Source organism: Taudactylus pleione, unplaced genomic scaffold (genome assembly GCF_031769625.1).
Source record: "Taudactylus pleione unplaced genomic scaffold, aTauple2 ptg000430l, whole genome shotgun sequence".
Lineage (NCBI taxonomy): Eukaryota > Metazoa > Chordata > Amphibia > Anura > Myobatrachidae > Taudactylus > Taudactylus pleione.
The window spans coordinates 1,468,623-1,492,166 of record NW_028284832.1 but is presented as its reverse complement, the minus strand read 5'-3'; the positions used below and the strand labels follow the sequence as shown (position 1 = coordinate 1,492,166).

Sequence of the window (23,544 nt, the reverse complement as noted above, 5' to 3'; positions counted from 1 at the left end):
TTGAAGTAGGGCTGAAGTCTGATTGCAGATGGTCAAGAGAAAAGATAGAAGAGATAGTGGAGTAATTGACTGTATACAAGTCTCTCGAGTAGTTTGGCAGTTTGGAAGCACTGTGTGCGCAGGGGTGGAGGGAATAGGCTAGGTTAGGAGAGCAGGAAGGACACATCTAAGAAGCAGGCGTTGGAACAGAAATGGCAGATCCCAAGTTCCAGCAAGTGTACATAGTGGCTAGTGGCAGGTGGCATCCACTGGGATTGACCAAAGGATGAAGTAAGTGAGACGAGTTGAGAGGAAGGGTAGGCAGGGTTGTCATTGGGTACGTTGAGATTACCAAGGATGAGCAAGAAGAGGTCAATGGATAGGATGTAAGAGAGTCAGGCTGTAAAGTTGGCAAGGAATTGGGGGACTGGCCTGTGGGGCGATAGATGACTGTCTTATGAAGGTGAGAAGAAGGTGGATGGAATAGATTTCAAATGACCAAATGAAAAAGAGGATTCCAGCATAACATCTTTGAAAGACCTGCAGGAGAAGCAATATCAGAAGGGGGAGACAAGCTTCAGTCATTGTAAAGACGTTGAAGCAGTAAGAGAGTAGAGTTAAGGGTGAATGTGTGTTTGTTGTAAACAGATCTATCTTTCTAGAGAGCTCAGGGAAAGGACGAGAAGGGAAGCAGGGAGATGTGACCGAAGCTGAATGGGCTAGAGAACAGTATGTGTTAGGTGGGAATGTTGGAGCAGAATGAGATACATGAGGGAAGAGTGGGGATTCTGTGGGACTCGGGGTTGGAGGAGATGTTATCAGACAGGAATAGGTGGTGGGTGAGTAAAAGGCTCAGAGGAGGTTATATATGAGAGTAATGGATTTTCCAGCTTGTGAAGACTGAAGGGTGCAGGGAGAACAGTATTTTAAGGCACAAGCAGGCAAGAGAGGGGTAAGTGTGGGTAATGATGGAACGGGTTGAGCTGTGATGCTGGACAGATGGTAGATGGAGGCAGTAAGATCAGGGTGTATTACTGTGTGTATGGAGGGGTGAAATATGAGATACTAGATGGAATCACACACTACAAGGCAGTGGAGGGGGCAGTACATAGGGAAAATGCTATTACCCCGTGAAAAATGAACTGAGTGGTTTTTCATAATCACTACAAAATGCAAAGCTTTTAGTAAATGAGGTGAATAACAGAAAATGTGCAGCTGGGAGAGTGGGTGTGAGGAAGTGATAATGGGTTTAACATGCGGTCACACAGAGGATGAAATAAAGGTAAATCATGATAGTAAACGTTTCTTAGTATACACTCCAAATAGGACTGTACCACAGCAATGATCCCCCTACAATGCCTCAGACTTAAATGGTATATAACCTATTGGTGGTTCCTGGGTGGTTATTACAATAGGTGTCGGCAGGTGTAGAATGGAGGACTTCCCACCATCTGACCATTCTTACACCTCTCTTGCCCACAATAATGTTCATTAAATAAAACAAACACAAACATAAGGCACTGCATACCTGATGATTACTGACATAAGCAATTTCCATAAATAAAATGCCTTTAATAGGTAACAGTACAGCCTGCGCTACCATTAGGCAAAACTAGGTGGTCATCTATTGTGAGACAGCTATAACACTGAAAGAGTGACAAAAAAGTGCTCATCTGTTAGAGAGGTGAGGCGCTCGAGAAGGTGAGGGAAGGGTAACCTCCTATGGTGCCCACAGATCTTCTGCTAGCCCTGGACAATATAAATGCAATTACTAAATAAACATATATTTTTTTTTCCCTGTTGCACTGGTTCTGGAGTCATTTTCCTATTTTATGATTAAACAGTAGAAGTTTTTTTTTTTTTTTTGTTTGGAGGGTGGGTGTTTTGTTTTAAACTGACTGCACCCCTGGCAACAATTTGATGTCTACAGTTGGCAAAAACTAGGCACTAGGGTCATTCACCAAAGAATTAATAAGTATTTTCTTTGGTGTCTGCTTATTGTGCTAACTAGCATGCTAAATTTTGACTGCTATTTTGCCTCATAGTGGAGGTTGTGGGCTGGACCACTCTTCAGTCTATCCCCTATTCACCAACGCTCAGATGTCACTACTTTACTTTACTGTACTCATTTACAGATCGGCTGCATCAGCGATGGACTGGGGCTGCTAAGCAGTTCTTGCAGTCCTCCTGCAAAAGGTGCGTGACCGGAGTCATGGGGCGTGGCCTAACTGTACGGGAGTGCTGGGAGGCGGAGCTGCTCAGCTGGGGTTTGCAGACGGACCAGCCCATCTGGCCATTGGCCCTTCTGGCATTTGCCAGAAGTGCCACATGGGTAGCCCGGCCCTGGCTGCATTCTCATGAATATTGGTTCAACCCTCAAAATGGCTGCCTTCATTGTGTGCTGGCAATAGGTATACAGTTAATTATGTTAAATGCAAACTTGCATAGCTATGGTAGCGATAGTGAATCAAGCAGGATCATTTCCTAACTGACCAGTTTACTCTAGTGTAACATTCACCTTAGCAAACTCCGCAATTACAGTCCAGGTTTTCAGGAAATTCATGCTTGAGTACAGATGGTTTAACCAAATTGTCCTATGTACTAAATAAGTCACCTGTGCTCAAGCATGGATATCATTAACACCTGGACTGCAATGGCGGCGTTAGGGAACCACTGCCTTAGCAGGATTTGTAGAGAAATATGATGCTTCCAATAAAACAGTACCATATTATAATATATAATATTATTCCGATTTCTTAAACTATAGACTTAATATAAATATAGTATATAACAATAACAAAATCCCCAAATAATTTAATTTTGCATTTAAAATATAATAAAATCATGCAGAATACAAACTGTAAGTTCATGAGGATCTTGAAAAATGTATGCCTACACTATGTAGACAAAAGTGATTGGACACCCCCGCGCAAGCGAAACCATTGCACACGAGTTCCAAACAGCCACTAATGTGGCGGTTTTGACAAGAACACTTGGTAGGGAGGCCCATGCACTTGCAGTTCTATGGAAACAACAAATGTTTTTATCAGGACGATAATGCCACCTGTCATGTTTCCAGGGCGACTCTGACTGGTATGACAAGAACACTTGGTAGGGAGGCCCATGCACTTGCTGTTCTAGAGCGACTCTGACTGGTATACAAAAAAATTTGGTGACCCAGATGGATTGGCCAGCTCAGAGTCCAGATCTTAACCACATTGAGAACCTGTTGGATGAATTGGAGTGACAGGTGCATTCTAGGCCGACTCGACCTTCTTCAGTCTCAGAGTTGGTCACTGTACGTAAGGTGGAATGGCAAAACATAGCGCCTGCTGCTGTCCAGGGACTTGTGGACAGTTTGCCAAGAAGGGGGTCTGCAGTAATTACTGCACATGGTGGACCTACAAAGTACTGACGTCAATAAAATATTGTTGATCTATTTGCTGTCAATGTCCAATCACTTTTGTCTACATAGTGTACATCATGACCGCAGTGGCACAGAGAGGGAGGAGAGTCACTGATTACCCAGGTCCCGGCCAGTTGTAGGGACCCGGCTGGGGGCCCAAGGTCAGCTGCCGGGTGGGGACAAATGCCCCCCTGTGCAAAGCCGCACATAGTATTTTTAAAAAGTTTTTGGAATTGGTGTGCTCACGTCTACCACATTTGGCCACGCCCAGGCCCCCCCAGTACCCAGGCCCTAGACAGATTTTGACGGCCCTGCTTGACCAAATTAGTGTTCTAGGCAAGAATTTAGCCATCCACAATGCCTGCTGGGCACCCCATGGAATAGTGGGCCCTGAGCATTCACCTGTATGGCGTAGGCCCAGGGCCAGCTCTGTTTGCAAAGATAGTGATCTGACGGTAGAAGCTGGGGTGGGTTACAGAACCCTGCATGGAAGGACACATAGTTAGGGAGACTTTTTAGGTTCTTCTGACACAATTATATGCAAATAAGCATCTCCATTACAAGACTTGTCCATTCTGAGAACAATGTTTACATGTCAATCCTTAAATCAATGCATTTAGAATGGGAACAGGCTCGCAAGGCAGGTGTCTCACCCTGCCTGGGCTCATCAGTGCAGTCAGTGGTTTTCTGCTCAATATGTGAAGTGCTCTAGACACAACCTCACTGAGAACGTAAACAAGGGTAGGGAAACTTTGATAGTAGCTGTCCAATAAGGCACCCTATGTCATCCGACTGGGACATCCATTCATTCTGGATTGCAGAAACAGTGGACTCTGGGGCTGATTCAGACCCGCTCGCAAGCGCTATGCGCTCGCAAGCGGGTCGATGTTGGCCCCCTGTGCATGCACCGCCTCCGGCGTGCGCATGCGCGAGACCCGGCCAGCGACGGGCGCTCCTTCGCTACGGGTCTCGCACCAAAAAGGGGCGGCTGTCGATTGTGATTGACAGCTCGCCCCATTTTGGAGGCAAGCAGGGGGGGTGGCTACACAAACGGAGGCATTCCCGAAGGAACGCCTGCCGTTTGTGGGAGTCACCACTGACATCACAAGTGTCAGTGGTGAGCTTCCTGCTCTATTTAGAGCAGGAAGCTGACTGGGGCTTGCGGGAACGAGACCCTACCACAAGGGTCTCGTCGCAAGCCCCGATGGTCGTGACCATCGCGACCATCACCTTGCCGCTCGCAAAAGCTGTGGGTGGTCACCCACAGCTTAGCAAGTGGCCAGGAGGCAGGCTCCATTTAAAAAAAAACCTCCCTGATTCAGAGTGAGCGCTCTGAAAGAGCGTCCGGCTCTGAATCAGGGCCTCTGTTTAGAGCAGTCCAGCTTTAACAGGCCATTAAAATCTATCCAGCCCGGATATGTGTGGTATCACTTTACCGGCATCTATGGCTGAGAAGAACTGTGGGATTTGTACAACAAAGTCTATAACAGTCATTTATAAACATAATTATTTAAAAAGCATAGCGGAAATGATTTATATCAGAATGAATCATGAAATATGTAGGAAAGATGTTCCAATGTGCTAGAAACATGTACAGAAAGGTCATTAAACCTGCATGAAAAATGTATCAGCTTTTGATGTTTTATTATATTTCCCCATGCATAAAAAAATACATTAATATAAAGCACAGCTGTGAAGAAAGACAAACCGCTTTAATTTCTACACGCAGTAAATCTGGGGAAAAAACAATGCCTTGACCCTTTGGAAATGATTTTGGACAACATAATTGCAAGGTATGGATACTTAGGTTCTCTACTGAGGAGATAGCTTAGAGTTAAATTGACCAGCTTTATAAGGGAACATGTACACAAGGCTTTTAAATAGGACGGAATTCACTAGTGAAGATATTTGTGTTGCGGAGACACAGATGAAGTGTGGTTATTGTCGGAGATAAGTGGGTTTGTACGGAGACTGACGTAAATGAAGAAAGAAGAAATTAGTGTGTGGGACTACAACTGTGGTTGGGTCAGATAACAACGGATGTCAACAAAAGCAGCCTCGCTCCCTGGAGACACAGACAGGTTTCAAAGACATTGCAGGGTCAAGAATGCTTCCAATAAAACAGCAACACACACTTACAGTACAAATCTGTCATCTCTCTGAAAGCTGCAAGCAGTGGATACATTGTGACGGCACTGTGACAAAAAATTGTGTTATGTTAACAATTTTATTAAAGAAAGAAGCCAACAGTGATTGGACTTGCGGCAAGGAAACTTTTTCAGATAGAGAGGCCTATTCATCATCGAAGGTCGTATGACCTCCGATGATGAAGTATCGAACTCGCAATGCGGGATAATTACACCGGAGCAATTCATCATTGTTCCGGTGAGGGGACAACTGCTCCGAAAAGCATCTGTCCCCTCGGTTAGTATCACAGATTCAGATGTAGCTTTGCTACTTACCTCCTCCCCGTCGGCCCGGCTACGCATGCATGACCAAAGGTCACGCATGCGCACAGCCACCGGGGAGGTAGTGAGGAGGAGGCAGGGGGATCTGCTGGGATGCCTCTTCGCATCCCCGGAAGGAGTGCGGCTATGAGAGCAAGCGCCGTCTATCGGATCCCTGGTGATGAATGGCCAGGTAACTTAAATATGCGGAAACCAGCGTTTCCACATGGTTACCGGCCATTTATCGTTTGTTGAATAGGCCCCATACTGGTCTATTCATGAAGAAAGTGAAAACTGAATTTCTACTTTTCACTATATATCGCATCAGATCGATGTGATATATAGCTTTGTTAAGTAGAAATTCATGTACCCTTACCTTTATGGCGATGGGATGTGAAAGACAGTGGCGGTGCCGGATCATCAGTGTGCGCATGCGCCAGCAGCAGCACCCTCCGGCAGATAAGGAACGGCTGGGAACCAGCACAGTAATTACATCCGTGTAGCAGGGAGGAGGACTGAGCGAGCCGGGGGCAGCTGGGAGTGAGCAGTTTAAAGTGACTCGACGTATGCCAGGTCACTTTACCAACCGGATGGCAGGAGCAGGGTCGGGGAGGGTGACAGAGCGGAGGGGGCCGCAGACATATGCCCGGTCACAGTATGTTCAAGTGACCGGATGACAGTGTTAGGCAGTGCGCGGAGGGGCAGCGCCGGGCAGGTAAGAGCTGATGACTTGGCATCAGGGGCAGAACTATGGGAGATAATGGAGGCGGCTGCCGCCGGGCTCCAGCTATGAAGGGGCACCTCCTCCATTGTCCACAACATATTCACCCCACTTAGGGCTGTAACTATGTACCGTCACAGCTGCCCAATACATGGTACCCCTTGCCAGCGCCTGAGAAGCCACCATACACTAGTGGGGAGCTCCATGTCAGACCATCAGCTGCTGCCTTCATCTATCTATAGCCTCTCTGCATGTGAATTGCTACATTACAGTGTCAGCGGCTGTGACAGGGGGCACCAAATTATAACTTGTCTCCGGGCGTCTGGGATGAACTTAAGACACTGCCCGGCATAGTCACATTACTAATGACATCGGGGGGGGGGCTTGGGTAAAGGCAGAGTGAGAGGGCAAACTGGGGCAGCGGGCAGCACGGAGTGGGGTAGGTTAAGCCATTGTCAATTCCAACCAAAAAGTGGTGGTAATCCAGATTCGCCGATATCGAACTTTTGGATTTAGCCGGCCAATTGTGGCTCTAGATTGGCAGTATATGGTAACGATCAGCAGTTTTACCGACTATTTTTATGATACAACAATCCATGTGTAGTATAATGATCACCCTTTCAGTTGATGTATGACACTTTCACGATTCGCAGATCTGATGATCGGTGAATCGCTGTAAAATATCAGCAAGTATGGGTGCATATTGGTGTACTGGAGAATTGTTAAACTGGGAAAATAACGTGGGATCAGGAAATCGTATTTTGGCATTGTTGGTGTATGGGCTCCTTAAGTTCTCTACAACCTGTCTACGTGAGTTAGAGATTTCAGCTATGGATGAATTTAATTGATTTTGGCTGCCACAGTAGTCATTTGTTCCACACAAATTATATCTTTTTTTTTTTATTTGTCGAAGAATGTAAATTTTCAGAAAATAACATTAGTGTACTAATTCTACCTGACAGAAAATCTATATAAAATATCCATAAAAGTGGGTTTTTGCTTATTGAAACTGAAAGCAAATGCATGTATTTATATTTTATAAACACCATTAGAACAGAATTACATTGTGGTTCTGGCTTTGGCATCCATATAAAACAACAAAAAGCAGGGCCCTTTGTATATATAGGCACTGTGGACCTCATTCAGAGTCGGTCGTTGCGGCCGCACGGTCGTAAGGGAAAAGGGTCCGGATACGCAAATGATGCACTCGCAAGTTGCGTCCTTAAGATCAGATCGTTAGCTGGCTGACCAAGGGGAGGATGCGGCCGTAAGACAAAAAATACGCATTACACGTCATCTCCGGCCATATAAGGATTAATCGAGACCATCGGTAACCATCGGAACTTTTCGCAGAGCTTAAGGTTGACCATACCCTCTCTTAAGCACTACGATCAGGTCAGTGTACAAACCTCCCATGTCACGTGTGCCATGACACTACTTTGTTAATTATGCACTCCCATAATACGCCGTTCGCATAATTAGGCACGCCTGCATTCGGATCTCCACTCCCCCTTTTTCAAGCACCTTCCCCTGTTACCACCCACAAACGCCTCATTCTGTCACTCAAACTACCGACCTGGCTGTGTTCAAGGAGAGAGAAATTTCTGATCGTAGCAGCTAGTTTGCGCACGCGCATTGCGAACTTTACGCATGCGCAGTTTAGCGAACATCAGTGGCGTACGACCGTGCGGCCGCAACGACCGACTCTGGATGAGGTCCTGTATGTCTGGGCCCTATAAGGTACCATCAGGCCATGACTGCAGACACAGAAATCATTGGATGCATTTTCCATGACAGCTACATACTTAGGGCCTGATTCAGACCCGTTCGCTAGCTGCGTACGCTCGCTAGATGCATATGATCATTTTTTTAAAAGTGATGCCACGGGAAGCGATCGCTCGCCAAGGTATAAGCACGCCCACCATGTCTTAGCGAGTGGCCACTTGTGTGAGCGTACGCCCAATCGCACAGGCAAAGCCGCCCACCAGCACACGTCATCTCCAGGAAGTGTCATAAAACATTGGTACATCGAGCACCATCGGATGTGAGCGCAGTGCTTGCGGTTGCTTTACCCTACCGCAAGCATTGCAAGGAAATCAGTGTAAAAAAATGGCAAGTGACGTGTGCTATGACGCTGCCTGTTAATTATACACGCCTCTAAAACGGCGTTGAAACACTCAGGCACGCCTGCGTTAGCATCTCCAACCCCCCGTTATTAGTGTCCTGCCCCTGTTACCACCCACAAACAGCCTCTCCTGTCACTCATTCCCCTGAGCTGCCTTTGCTGGGTGAGCGAGAGGGTTGCGAACGCAGTGTGCAGTTCGCGCACGGGCAGAATGAAGCATGCACGTACGCAGAACATCGGGCCGCTTGAGATCGCACAGCGCGAACGAGCGGCTCTGAATCAGGCCCTTAGTTATTAATCGCTTGAATTTCCAAATTGGAGTGCTGAGCAAAGCAATAGTGTGCACACTCGTGGTTTTGGTCAGACCGAACGAGACAGTTGCGGCTTAAGTCCAAGCTGGTGGTGAGACGTTGGGACAGTTGCCTTAAATCAGGACTGTGTATGTGAGTACTATCAGGGAGACACACACGTCATTTATGGACACTCATTTGAAATGGTAATAAAATTCTCAGTGGCTTGAAATACAACTGTAGTCCAATATCAGTCATTAATCTCCCCAGAATACATTACATTTACCTGTCCCAGCGTAATTTCTACACCGCCAAGGAAGTCGTCGTCTCTCGATCCAATGCTGCAATGTCCATGGATGTCATACACCTCAAAACGCAGCTTCTGGACCTCCTCAAAATAATAATCCACAGTGAAGACTTTGGAGAAGACTGGATTCAAATTGCTTTTGATTACTTCTGTCCGGTCCACCTGTGGGAGAGAGAGAAGTTAGGACAGCAAGGATATATGGATATGTGTGTCATTGCCTCTAACATATCGGTCTCTAAGGACAAAATAGACATATTATAGGAAACCTGTCTCTGTGGTGTTATATAAGGCAGACTATTGCATCTATATCAGCGGTAATCATGATGCAAAGGGTGGGGCCAGGCAATTTACGAAGCAAACTTCCAAATGGCTGGTATAACCCGCAGCAGCTCCAGCTCTGGCACCATCTGCCCACCTGACATCTGAGCAGGACTATAGGTAGGGGAATGGCTTCCTATTAGCTCAGGAAGTGACACTCCAAATATACTGCATGCTCAGCACTGGCTATTGACCAACCTGCTTGTGCAAGGAATGGGCATCGTTATTCCTTTGTTTTTGTTTTGTTTTTCTTTGATTTATTGATGTTTCAGCCCAATATGCATTGATATTTTAGCCAAGACAATCCAATTCTCATCCACCCACCTGCTTTTCTCATTCCAGCTCTCTCTTGCATCTTTTTGAGGCTGTCCTTAAGCTGGGTACACACTGAGCGATTTATACCCAGCCGATATGTCGGCCCGACGGATCCTGGGTACACATCAGAACGAGGTAATGAACGATACCTCGTTCCGTCCTTCGTTACCTGCAACAGGGCCGCTTGCGATATCGTCCCATTGGACATGCAGCGAGGCCGACCGGATGATGTCGCAAGCGGCTGCGGCAGCGAGCATATTGGCCATACACACTGAGCGATGCGGCCAATATGTCGGTGCGTTTCGGCCGGAAACTACATATTGTGCCGACATAGTCTCAGTGTGTACCCAGCTTAAGATTCTCTGGCCCAGATTTATCAACAAGTGATATTCTTGTTATCACTCATTACTAATCTGAAATGGCGCTCCAACCAATCAGCTGCTCATTTTTCAAACAGATGAGAGTTAGGAGCTGATTGGTTGGAGCACCATTTAAGATTAGTAACGAGTGGTAACAAGAATATCACTCGTTGATAAATCTGGGCCTCTAAGAGAAGAACTTCTCTTGCAGCTGCTCAGAGAATCTCAGGACAGCAGACCCTGCCCTCAGATCTGGTTTTAGCTGCAGCTGCATCTGTACAATATATTGTTCATCAATATTTTAGAATATCTATATTATTCTTAGAATATTTTTTTAGTGTATTGCTTCACCTTCTAAATCGATACTGGACCTCCACTTGGCTATCTCTAGTTTATGCTGCTTGCCAGGGTGTGCTGCACTGGAATCCCAACATTCCTCTTGGTGGCCCTGGTTACACTTCCTGTCTGAGATAATATTGGACCCTCTTACCTACCTTAAGGACCTATTTATTATAACCCTATCTGATCTCCCCGACAAACCTGCTGGGTGCTAGAGCGCGAAAACTGAGCATTATGTCATCCCTAAACAACAGGGGAACCCACACAAGATGTGATCACTACACTACACGTCTACAGATCCAAACAGGGTTAATGGCGGTAATAAGTCTAAGCAGAAACCTTCTCTACAGTGAAACTTGAATATACTTTTACCCAGGCCAAGCATCCTCCATCTTGTCACACAGAGTGGCCCTTAAACCTGAGATTAAAGTACTGTGTTCGTGACAAATCGTAATTGTCAAAAACATTTCTATAATAGACAGAAATCTGGAATTCTCTCCCAGACATTACATATAACCCCATCACTAGAGTCCTTACAATGTGAGAGGAGAGCGAGGAATAAATCTGTAAAAAAAAAAAATACAGTAATCAACCTGGAAAGTCAGAGCTCATCCAAAATCAATGTTTTATTTTCACAAGAATCCAAATGAGAGTTATGAAATACATTAACAAGGTGCTCGAATCACAAGGGGAATAGCAGCCTGGTTTATGCTCAACATAACATAACTGATTGGATCCTTTCACCCCACCGACTCAGATCTCATCACATGGAATTACTAAGAGCTTGGAATCAGAACTTCATTCACCACCTGCAATACAAACAGGACTTTCTCATTTTCAGTCATTTCCTATTAACCCTGATAAGACTTCAGTCTCCTACACAGGATTATAATCACTGTGTCACTGGGCTCCAATACTGCCGCTTCTGCATACATACTATATACTAAACCCAAATAGTTCCATGGGTAATTCATTATGCATATTTGCAATTGTATCTACAGTAGTAGTTATTTTATGTTGTTCTTGTTTCCTTTGTACCCACTGAAATATTGCGGTGCCCCTGGAGAAGGTTCCCAGGAGAGTTAAAAGAATAAAATAACTATTTGATAATTGAACATTTCCACCTTCCATTACAGCCCCTCTCGTCATCCCTTCCTTCTACCTTCCATCACAGCCCCTCTCGTCATCCCTTCCTTCTACCTCCCATCACAGCCCCCCTCGTCATCCCTTCCTTCTACCTCCCATCACAGCCCCCCTTGTCATCCCTTCCTACTACCTTCCATCACAGCCCCCCTTCCTTCTATATCCCATCACAGCCACATCACCATCCCTTCCTTCTACCTCCCATCACAGCCCCTTGTCATCCCTTCTTTCTACCTTCCATCACAGCCCCCTCGTCATTCCTTCCTTCTACCTTCCATCACAGCCCCTCCCATCATTCCTTAAATCACAGCCCCCCTCATCATCCCTTCCTTCTACCTCCCATCACAGCCCCCCTCATCATCCCTTTCTTCTACCTCCCATCACGGCCCTATTCATCATCCCTTATTTCTACTTCCCATCACAGACCCTCTAGTCATCCCTTCTTCTACCTCCCATTACAGCCCCCCTCGTCATCCCTTCCTTCTACCTCCCATCACAGCCCCCCTCGCCATCCCTTCCTTCTACCTTCCATCACAACCCCCCTCGTCATCCCTTCTTTCTACCTCCCATCACAGCCGCCCTCGTCATGCCTTCTTTCTACCTCCAATCACAGCCCCCCTCATCATCCCTTCCTTCTACCTCCCATCACAGCCCCCCTCGTCATCCCTTCTACCTCCCATCACAGCCCCCCTCGTCATCCCTTTCTTCTACCTCCCATCACAGCCCCCCTCGTCATCCCTTCCTTCTACCTCCCATCACAGCCCCCCTCATCCCTTCCTTTTACCTACCATCACAGCCCCCCTCCTCATCCCTTCCTTCTACCTCCCATCACAGCCCCTCTCATCATCCCTTCCTTCTACCTTCCATCACAGCCCCTCTCATCATCCCTTCCTTCTACCTCCCATCACAGCCCCCCTCATTATCCCTTCCTTCGACCTCCCATCACAGCCCCCCTCGTCATCCCTTCCTTTTACCTCCCATCACAGCCCCTCTCATCATCCCTTCCTTCTACCTCCCATCACAGCCCCTCTCATCATGCCTTCCTTCTACCTCCCATCACAGCCCCTCTCGTCATGCCTTCTTTCTACCTCCCATCACAGCCCCCCTCATCATCCCTTCCTTCTACCTCCCATCAAAGCCCCCCTCGTCATCCATTCCTTTTACCTCCCATCACAGCCCCCTCATCATTCCTTCCATCTACCTCCCATCACAGCCCCCCTCATCATCCCTTCCTTCTACCTCCCATCACAGCCCCTCTCGTCATGCCTTCTTTCTACCTCCCATCACAGCCCCTCTCATCATCCCTTCCTTCTACCTCCCATCACAGCCCCTCTCATCATGCCTTCCTTCTACCTCCCATCACAGCCCCTCTTGTCATGCCTTCTTTCTACCTCCCATCACAGCCCCCCTCATCATCCCTTACTGATACCTCCCAATACATCCCCCTCATCATCCCTTCCTTTTACCTCCCATCACAGCCCCGCTCATCTACCCTTTTACCTCCAATCACAGCCCCCCTTATCATCCCTTCCTCCTACCTCCCATCACAGCACCCCTCATCATCCCTTCTACCTACTATTACAGACCCTCTCATCATCCCTTCCTTCTACGTCCCATCACAGCCCCTCACATCATCCCTTCCTTTTACCTCCCATCACAGCCCCCCTTGTCATCCCTTCCTTCTACCTTCCATCACAGCCCCCTCATCATTCCTTCCTTCTACCTCCCATCACAGCCCCTCTCATCATGCCTTCATTCTACCTCCCATCACAGCCCCCCTCGTCATCCCTTACTGATACCTCCCAACACAACCCCCTCATCATCCCTTCCTTTTACCTCCCATCACAGCCCCCCTCATCATCCCTTCCTTCTACCTCCCATCACAGCCCCCCTCATCATCCCATCCTTCTACCTCCCATCACAGCCCCCCATGTCATTCCTTCCTTCTACCTCCCATCACAGCCCCTCTCATCATCCCTTCCTTCTATCTCCCATCACAGCCCCCCTCATGATCCCTTCCTTCTACCTCCCATCACAGCCCCTCTCATCATCCCTTCCTTTTACCTCCCATCACAGCCCCCTCATCATTCCTTCCTTCTAACTTCCATCACAGCCCCTCTCGTCATTCCTTCAATCACAGACCCCCTCATAATCCCTTCCTTCTAGTTCCCATCACAGCCCCCCTCATCATCCCTTCCTTCTACCTCCCATCACAGCCCCCTCATCATTCCTTCCTTCTACCTTCCATCACAGCCCCTCTCGTCATTCCTTCAATCACGACCCCTCTCGTCATCCCTTCCTTCTACCTCCCATCACAGCCCCTCTCATCATCCCTTCCTTCTACCTCCCATCACGGCCCCCCTCTCGTCATCCCTTATTTCTACCTCCCATCACAGCCCCTCTCGTCATCCCTTCCTTCTACCTCCCATTACAGCCACCCTCGTCATCCCTTCCTTCTACCTCCCATCACAACCCCCCTCGTCATCCCTTCCTTCTACCTCCCATCACAGCTACCCTTGTCATCCCTTCCTTCTACCTTCCATTACAGCCCCCTCATCATCCCTTCCTTCTACCTTCCATTACAGCCCCCTCATCATCCCTTCCTTCTACCTTCCATCACAGCCCCCCTCATCATTCCTTCCTTCTACCTTCCATCACAGCCCCCTCGTCATCCCTTCCTTCTACTTCCTATAACAGCCCCTCTTATCATCCCTTCCTTCTACCTCCCATCACAGCCCCCCTCATCATCCCTTCCTTCTACCTCCCATCACAGCCCCCCTCGTCATCCCTTCCTTCTACCTCCCATCACAGCCCCCATCATCCCTTCCTTCTACCTCTCATCACAGCCCCCCGCGTCATCCCTTACTGATACCTCCCATCACAGCCCCTCGTCATCCCTTAATGATACCTCCCAACATAGTCCCCTCATCATCCCTTCCTTTTACCTCCCATCACAGCCCCTCTCATCATCCCTTCCTTCTACCTCCCATCACAGCCCCCCTCATCATCCCTTCCTTCTACCTGCCTTCACAACCCCCCTCATCATCCCTTCCTTCTACCTCCCATCAAAGCCCCTCTCATCATCCCTTCCTTCTACCTCCCATCACAGCCCCTCTAATCATCCCTTCCTTTTACCTCCCATCACAGCCCCCTCATCATCCCTTCCTTCTACCTCCCATCACAGCCCCCCTAGTCATCCCTTCCTTCTACCTCCCATTTCAGCCCCCCCTCATCATCCCTTACTGATACCTCCCAACACAGTCCCCTGATCATCCCTTCCTTTTACCTCCCATCACAGCCCCCCTCATCATCCCTTCCTTCGACCTCCCATCACAGCCCCCCTCGTCATCCCTTCCATCTACCTCCTATCACAGCCCCGCTCATCATCCCTTCCTTCTACCCCCCATCATAGCCCCTCTCATCATCCCTTGCTTTTACTCCCATTACAGCCCCCCTTGTCATCCCTTCCTTCGAACTTCCATCACATCCCCCCTCATCATTCCTTCCTTCTACCTCCCATCACAGCCCCTCTCGTCATGCCTTCATTCTACCTCCCATCACAGCCCCCCTCGTCATCCCTTACTGATACCTCCCAACACAACCCCCTGATCATCCCTTCTTTTTACCTCCCATCACAGCCCCCCTCATCATCCCTTCCTTCTACCTTCCATCACAGCCCCCCTCATCATCCCTTCCTTCTACCTCCCACCACAGCCCCCTCGTCATCCCTTCCTTCTACCTCCTATCACAGCCCCTCTCATCATCCCTTCCTTCTACCTTCCATCACAGCCCCTCTCAACATTCCGTCAATCACAGACCCCCTCATCATCCCTTTCTTCTACCTCCCATCACAGCCCCCCTCATCATCCCTTATTTCTACCTCCCATCACAGCCCCTTTCGTCATCCCTTCCTTCTACCTCCAATCACAGCCCCCCTTGTCATCCCGTCCTTCTAACTTCCATTACAGCACCCCTCGTCATCCTTTCCTTCTACCTTCCATCACAGCCCCCCTCATCATTCCTTCCATCTACCTTCCATCACAGCCCCCCTCGTCATCCCATCCTTCTACTTCCTATCACAGCCCCTCTCATCATCCCTTCCTTCTAGCTCCCACCACAGCCCCCATCATCATCCCTTCCTTCTACCTCCCATCACAGCCCCCCTCGTCATCCCTTCCTTTTACCTCCATCACAGCCCCCCATCATCCCTTCCTTCTACCTCCCATCACAGCCCCTCTCGTCATGCCTTCATTCTACCTCTCATCAGAGCCCCCCTCGTCATCCCTAACTGATACCTCCCATCACAGCCCCCTCATCATACCTTCCTTTTACCTCCCATCACAGCCCCCCTCATCATCCCTACCTTCTACCTCCCATCACAGCCCACCTCATCATACCTTCCTTCTACCTCCCATCACAGCCCCCCTCATCATACCTTCCTTCTACCTCCCATCACAGCCCCCCTCATCATCCCTTCCTTCTACCTCCCATCACAGCCCCCTCATCATCCCTTCCTTCTACCTCCCATCACAGCCCCCGTCATCATCCCTTCCTTCTACCTCCCATCACAGCCCCCCTCATCATCCCTTACTGATACCTCCCAATACAGCCCCCTCATCATCCCTTCCTTTTACCTCCCATCACAGCCCCGCTCATCTACCCTTCCATTTACCTCCCATCACAGCCCCCCTTATCATCCCTTCCTCCTACCTCCCATCACAGCACCCCTCATCATCCCTTCTACCTACTATCACAGCCCCTCTCATCATCCCTTCCTGCTACGTCCCATCACAGCCCCTCTCATCATCCCTTCCTTTTACCTCCCATCACAGCCCCCCTTGTCATCCCTTCCTTCTACCTTCCATCACAGCCCCCTCATCATTCCTTCCTTCTACCTCCCATCACAGCCCCTCTCATCATGCATTCATTCTACCTCCCATCACAGCCCCCCTCGTCATCCCTTACTGATACCTCCCAACACAACCCCCTCATCATCCCTTCCTTTGACCTCCCATCACAGCCCCTCTCATCATTCCTTCAATCACGACCCCTCTCGTCATCCCTTACTTCTACCTCCCATCACAGCCTCTCTCATCATCCCTTCCTTCTACCTCCCATCACGGCCTCCCTCATCATGCCTTATTTCTACCTCCCATCACAGCCCCTCTCGTCATCCCTTCCTTCTACCTCCCATTACAGCCACCCTCGTCATCCCTTCCTTCTACCTCCCATCACAACCCCCCTCGTCATCCCTTCCTTCTACCTCCCATCACAGCCACCCTTGTCATCCCTTCCTTCTACCTTCCATTACAGCCCCCTCATCATCCCTTCCTTCTACCTTCCATTACAGCCCCCTCATCATCCCTTCCTTCTACCTTCCATCACAGCCCCCCTCATCATTCCTTCCTTCTACCTTCCATCACAGCCCCCCTCGTCATCCCTTCCTTCTACTTCCTATCACTGCAGCTCTTATCATCCCTTCCTTCTACCTCCCATCACAGCCCCCCTCATCATCCCTTCCTACCTCCCATCACAGCACCCCTCGTCATCCCTTCCTTCTACCTCTCATCACAGCCCCCGCGTCATCCCTTACTGATACCTCCCATCACATCCCCCTCGTCATCCCTTACTGATACCTCCCAACATAGTCCCCTCATCATCCCTTCCTTTTACCTCCCATCACAGCCCCTCTCATCATCCCTTCCTTCTACCTCCCATCACAGCCCCCCTTATCTTCCCTTCCTTCTACCTGCCTTCACAGCCCCCTTCATCATCCCATCCTTCTACCTCCCATCACAGCCCCTCTCATCATCCCTTCCTTCTACCTCCCATCACAGCCCCTCTAATCATCCCTTCCTTTTACCTCCCATCACAGCCGCCTCATCATCCCTTCCTGCTACCTCCCATCACAGCCCCCCTAGTCATCCCTTCCTTCTACCTCCCATCACAGCCCCCCCTCATCATCCCTTACTGATACCTCCCAAGACAGCCCCCTCATCATCCCTTCCTTTTACCTCCCATCACAGCCCCCCTCATCATCCCTTCCTTCAACCTCCCATCACAGCCCTCCTCGTCATCCCTTCCTTCTACTTCCTTTCACAGCCCCTCTTATCATCCCTTCCTTCTACCTCCCATCACAACCCCCCTCATCATCCCTTCCTTCTACCTCCAATCACAGCCCCCCTCGTCATCCCTTCCTTCTACCTCTCATCACAGCCCCCCGCGTCATCCCTTACTGATACCTCCCAACACAGCCCCCTCGTCATCCCTTACTGATACCTCCCAACATAGTCCCCTCATCATCCCTTCCTTTTACCTCCCATCACAGCCCCTCTCATCATCCCTTCCTTCTACCTCCCATCACAGCCCCCCTCATCATCCCTTCCTTCTACCGGCCTTCACAGCCCCCCTCATCATCCCTTCCTTCTACCTCCCATCACAGCCCCTCTCATCATCCCTTCCTTCTACCTCCCATCACAGCCCCTCTAATCATCCCTTCCTTTAACCTCCCATCACAGCCCCCTCATCATCCCTTCCTTCTACCTCCCATCACAGCCCCCCTAGTCATCCCTACCTTCTACCTCCCATCACAGCCCCCCTCATCCCTTACTGATACCTCCCAACACAGCCCCCTCATCATCCCTTCCTTTTACCACCCATCACAGCCCCCCTCATCATCCCTTCCTTCGACCTCCCATCACAGCCCCCCTCGTCATCCCTTCCTTCTACCTCCTATCACAGCCCCGCTCATCATCCCTTCCTTCTACCTCCCATCACAGCCCCTCTCATCATCCCTTGCTTTTACTCCCATTACAGCCCCCCTTGTCATCCCTTCCTTCTACCTTCCATCACAGCCCCTCTCATCATCCCTTCCTTCTACCTCCCATCACAGCCCCCCTCATTATCCCTTCCTTCTACCTCCCATCACAGCCCTCCTCGTCTTCCCTTCCTTTTACCTCCCATCACAGCCCCTCTCATCATCCCTTCCTTCTACCTCCCATCACAGCCCCTCTCATCAAGCCTTCCTTCTACCTCCCATCACAGCCCCTCTCGTCATGCCTTCTTTCTACCTCCCATCACAGCCCCCCTCATCATCCCTTCCTTCTACCTCCCATCAAAGCCCCCCTCGTCATCCATTCCTTTTACCTCCCATCACAGCCCCCCTCATCATTCCTTCCTTCTACCTCCCATCACAGCCCCCCTCATCATCTCTTCCTTCTACCTCCCATCACAGCCCCTCTCGTCATGCCTTCTTTCTTCCTCCCATCACAGCCCCCCTCATCATCCCTTCCTTCTACCTCCCATCAAGGCCGCCCTCGTCATCCCTTCCTTTTACCTCCCATCACAGCCCCCCTCATCATTCCGTCCTTCTACCTCCCATCACAGCCCCTCTCGTCATGCCTTCATTCTTCCTCCCATCACAGCCCCTCTCATCATGCCTTCTTTCTACCTCCCATCACAGCCCCCCATCATCCCTTCCTTCTACCTCCCATTACAGCCCCCCTCGTCATCCCTTACTGATACCTCCCAACACAACCCCCATATCATCCCTTCTTTTTACCTCCCATCACAGAACCCCTCATCATCCCTTCCTTCTACCTTCCATCACAGCCCCCCTCGTCATCCCTTCCTTCTACCTCCTATCACAGCCCCTCTCATCATCCCTTCCTTCTACCTTCCATCACAGCCCCTCTCAACATTCCGTCAATCACAGACCCCCTCATCATCCCTTTCTTCTACCTCCCATCACAGCCCCCTCATCATCCCTTATTTCTACCTCCCATCACAGCCCCTCTCGTCATCCCTTCCTTCTACATCCCATCACAGCCCCCCTTGTCATCCCGTCCATCTAACTTCCATTACAGCACCCCTCGTCATCCTTTCCTTCTACCTTCCATCACAGCCCCCCTCATCATTCCTTCCTTCTACCTTCCATCACAGCCCCTCTCGTCATCCCTTCCTTCTACTTCCTATCACAGCCCCTCTCATCATCCCTTCCTTCTGCCTCCCACCACAGCCCCCATCATCATCCCTTCCTTCTACCTCCCATCACAGCCCCCCTCGTCATCCCTTCCTTTTACCTCCATCACAGCCCCCCATCATCCCTTCCTTCTACCTCCCATCACAGCCCCTCTCGTCATGCCTTCATTCTACCTCTCATCAGAGCCCCCCTCGTCATCCCTTACTGATACCTCCCATCACAGCCCCCTCATCATACCTTCCTTTTACCTCCCATCACAGCCCCCCTCATCATCCCTACCTTCTACCTCCCATCACAGCCCACCTCATCATACCTTCCTTCTACCTCCCATCACAGCCCCCCTCATCATACCTTCCTTCTACCTCCCATCACAGCCCTCCTCATCATCCCTTCCTTCTACCTCCCATCACAGCCCCCTCATCATCCCTTACTTCTACCTCCCATCACAGCCCCCGTCATCATCCCTTCCTTCTACCTCCCATCACAGCCCCCCTCATCATCCCTTCCTTCTACCTCCTATCACAGCCCCCCTCGTCATCCTTTCCTTCTACCTCACATCACAGCCTCCATTGTCATCCCTTCCTTTTACCTCCCATCACAGCCCCTCTCATCATCTCTTCCTTCTACCTCTCATCACAGCCTCTCTCATCATCCCTTCCTTTTACCTCTCATCACAGCCCCCTCATCATCCCTTCCTTCTACCTCCCATCACAGCCCCCTCATCATCCCTTCCTTCTACCTTCTATCACAGCCCCCCTCGTCATCCTTTCCTTCTACCTCCCATCACAGCCTCCCTTGTCATCCCTTCCTTTTACCTCTCATCACAGCCCCTCTCATCATCCCTTCCTTCTACCTCCCATCACAGCCCCTCTCATCATCCCTTCCTTTTACCTCCCATCACAGCTCCCCTCATCATCCCTTCCTTCTACCTCCCATCACAGCCCCCCTCATCATCCCTTCCTTCTACCTCCTATCACAGCTCCCCTCCTCATCCCTTCCTTCTAAATCCCATCACAGCCCCCCTTGTCATCCCTTCCTTCTACCTCCCATCACAGCCCCTCTCATCATCCCTTCCTTCTACCTCCTATCACAGCCCCCCTCGTCATCCTTTCCTTCTACCTCCCATCACAGCCCCCCTTGTCATCCCTTCCTTCTACCTCCCATCACAGCCCCTCTCATCATTCCTTCCTTCTACCTCCCATCACAGCCCCCCTCATCATCCCTTCCTTCTACCTCCTATCACAGCTCCCCTCCTCATCCCTTCCTTCTACCTTCCATCACTGCCCCCCTTGTCATCCCTTCCTTCTACCTCCCATCACAGCCCCTCTCATCATCCCTTCCTTCTACCTCCCATCACAGCCCCTCTTATCATCCCTTCCTTTTACCTCCCATCACAGCCCCTCTCACCATCCCTTCCTTCTACCTCCCATCACAGCCCCCCTCATCATACCTTCCTTCTACCTCCCATCACAGCCCCCCTCATCATCCCTTCCTTCTACCTCCCATCACAGCCCCCCTCGTCATCCCTTCCTTCTACCTCCCTTCACAGCCCCCGTCATCTTCCCTTCCTTCTACCTCCCATCACAGCCCCCTCATCATCCCTTCCTTCTACCTCCTATCACAGCCCCCCTCATCATCCTTTCCTTCTACCTCCCATCACAGGCCCCCTTGTCATCCCTTCCTTCTACCTCCCATCACAGCCCCCCTCCTCATCCCTTCCTTCTACCTCCCATCACAGCCCCCTTGTCATCCCTTCCTTCTACCTCCCATCACAGCCCCTCTCATCATCCCTTCCTTCTACCTCCCATCACAGCCCCTCTCATCATCCCTTCCTTTTACCTCCCATCACAGCCCCTCTAACCATCCCTTCTGTTTACCTCCCATCACAGCCCCTCTCATCATCCCTTCCTTTTACCTCCCATCACAGCCCTCATCATCCCTTCCTTCAACCTCCCATCACAGCCCCCCTCGTCATCCCTTCCTTCTACCTCCTATCACAGCCCCTCTCATCATCCCTTCCTTCTACCTCCCATCACAGCCCCCTCATCATTCCTTCCTTCTACCTTCCATTACAGCCCCTCTCGTCATTCCTTCAACAACAGACCTTCAATCATCATCCCTTTCTTCTACCTCCCATCACGGCCCTCCTCGTCATCCCTTCCTTCTACCTCCCATCACAGCCCCCCTTGTCATCCCTTCCTTCTACCTTCCATTACAGCCCCCCTCGTCATCCCTTCCTTCTACCTTCCATCACAGCCCCCCTCATCATCCCTTCCTTCTACCTCCCATCACAGCCCCCTTCATCATCCCTTCTTTCTACCTCCCATCACAGCCCCCCTCATCATCCCTTCCTTTTACCTCCATCACAGCCCCCCTAGTCATCCCTACCTTCTACCTCCCATCACAGCCCCCCTCATCCCTTACTGATACCTCCCAACACAGCCCCCTCATCATCCCTTCCTTTTACCACCCATCACAGCCCCCCTCATCATCCCTTCCTTCGACCTCCCATCACAGCCCCCCTCGTCATCCCTTCCTTCTACCTCCTATCACAGCCCCGCTCATCATCCCTTCCTTCTACCTCCCATCACAGCCCCTCTCATCATCCCTTGCTTTTACTCCCATTACAGCCCCCCTTGTCATCCCTTCCTTCTACCTTCCATCACAGCCCCTCTCATCATCCCTTCCTTCTACCTCCCATCACAGCCCCCCTCATTATCCCTTCCTTCTACCTCCCATCACAGCCCTCCTCGTCTTCCCTTCCTTTTACCTCCCATCACAGCCCCTCTCATCATCCCTTCCTTCTACCTCCCATCACAGCCCCTCTCATCAAGCCTTCCTTCTACCTCCCATCACAGCCCCTCTCGTCATGCCTTCTTTCTACCTCCCATCACAGCCCCCCTCATCATCCCTTCCTTCTACCTCCCATCAAAGCCCCCCTCGTCATCCATTCCTTTTACCTCCCATCACAGCCCCCCTCATCATTCCTTCCTTCTACCTCCCATCACAGCCCCCCTCATCATCTCTTCCTTCTACCTCCCATCACAGCCCCTCTCGTCATGCCTTCTTTCTTCCTCCCATCACAGCCCCCCTCATCATCCCTTCCTTCTACCTCCCATCAAGGCCGCCCTCGTCATCCCTTCCTTTTACCTCCCATCACAGCCCCCCTCATCATTCCGTCCTTCTACCTCCCATCACAGCCCCTCTCGTCATGCCTTCATTCTTCCTCCCATCACAGCCCCTCTCATCATGCCTTCTTTCTACCTCCCATCACAGCCCCCCATCATCCCTTCCTTCTACCTCCCATTACAGCCCCCCTCGTCATCCCTTACTGATACCTCCCAACACAACCCCCATATCATCCCTTCTTTTTACCTCCCATCACAGAACCCCTCATCATCCCTTCCTTCTACCTTCCATCACAGCCCCCCTCGTCATCCCTTCCTTCTACCTCCTATCACAGCCCCTCTCATCATCCCTTCCTTCTACCTTCCATCACAGCCCCTCTCAACATTCCGTCAATCACAGACCCCCTCATCATCCCTTTCTTCTACCTCCCATCACAGCCCCCTCATCATCCCTTATTTCTACCTCCCATCACAGCCCCTCTCGTCATCCCTTCCTTCTACATCCCATCACAGCCCCCCTTGTCATCCCGTCCTTCTAACTTCCATTACAGCACCCCTCGTCATCCTTTCCTTCTACCTTCCATCACAGCCCCCCTCATCATTCCTTCCTTCTACCTTCCATCACAGCCCCTCTCGTCATCCCTTCCTTCTACTTCCTATCACAGCCCCTCTCATCATCCCTTCCT

The 23,544-nt window shown here is 50.3% G+C and overlaps 1 protein-coding gene across 1 annotated transcript in view; it reads right to left on the bottom strand.

Moving 5' to 3' along the window:
- Positions 1–23,544, bottom strand: part of CPNE7 (copine 7) — a 139,262-nt gene that overhangs the window by 56,165 nt on the left and 59,553 nt on the right. Inside the window, exon 3 of the mRNA XM_088447360.1 lies at positions 9,255–9,437. Coding sequence (XP_088303486.1) covers positions 9,255–9,437 — 183 coding nt within the window. The remainder of the gene's footprint in view (positions 1–9,254; positions 9,438–23,544) is intronic.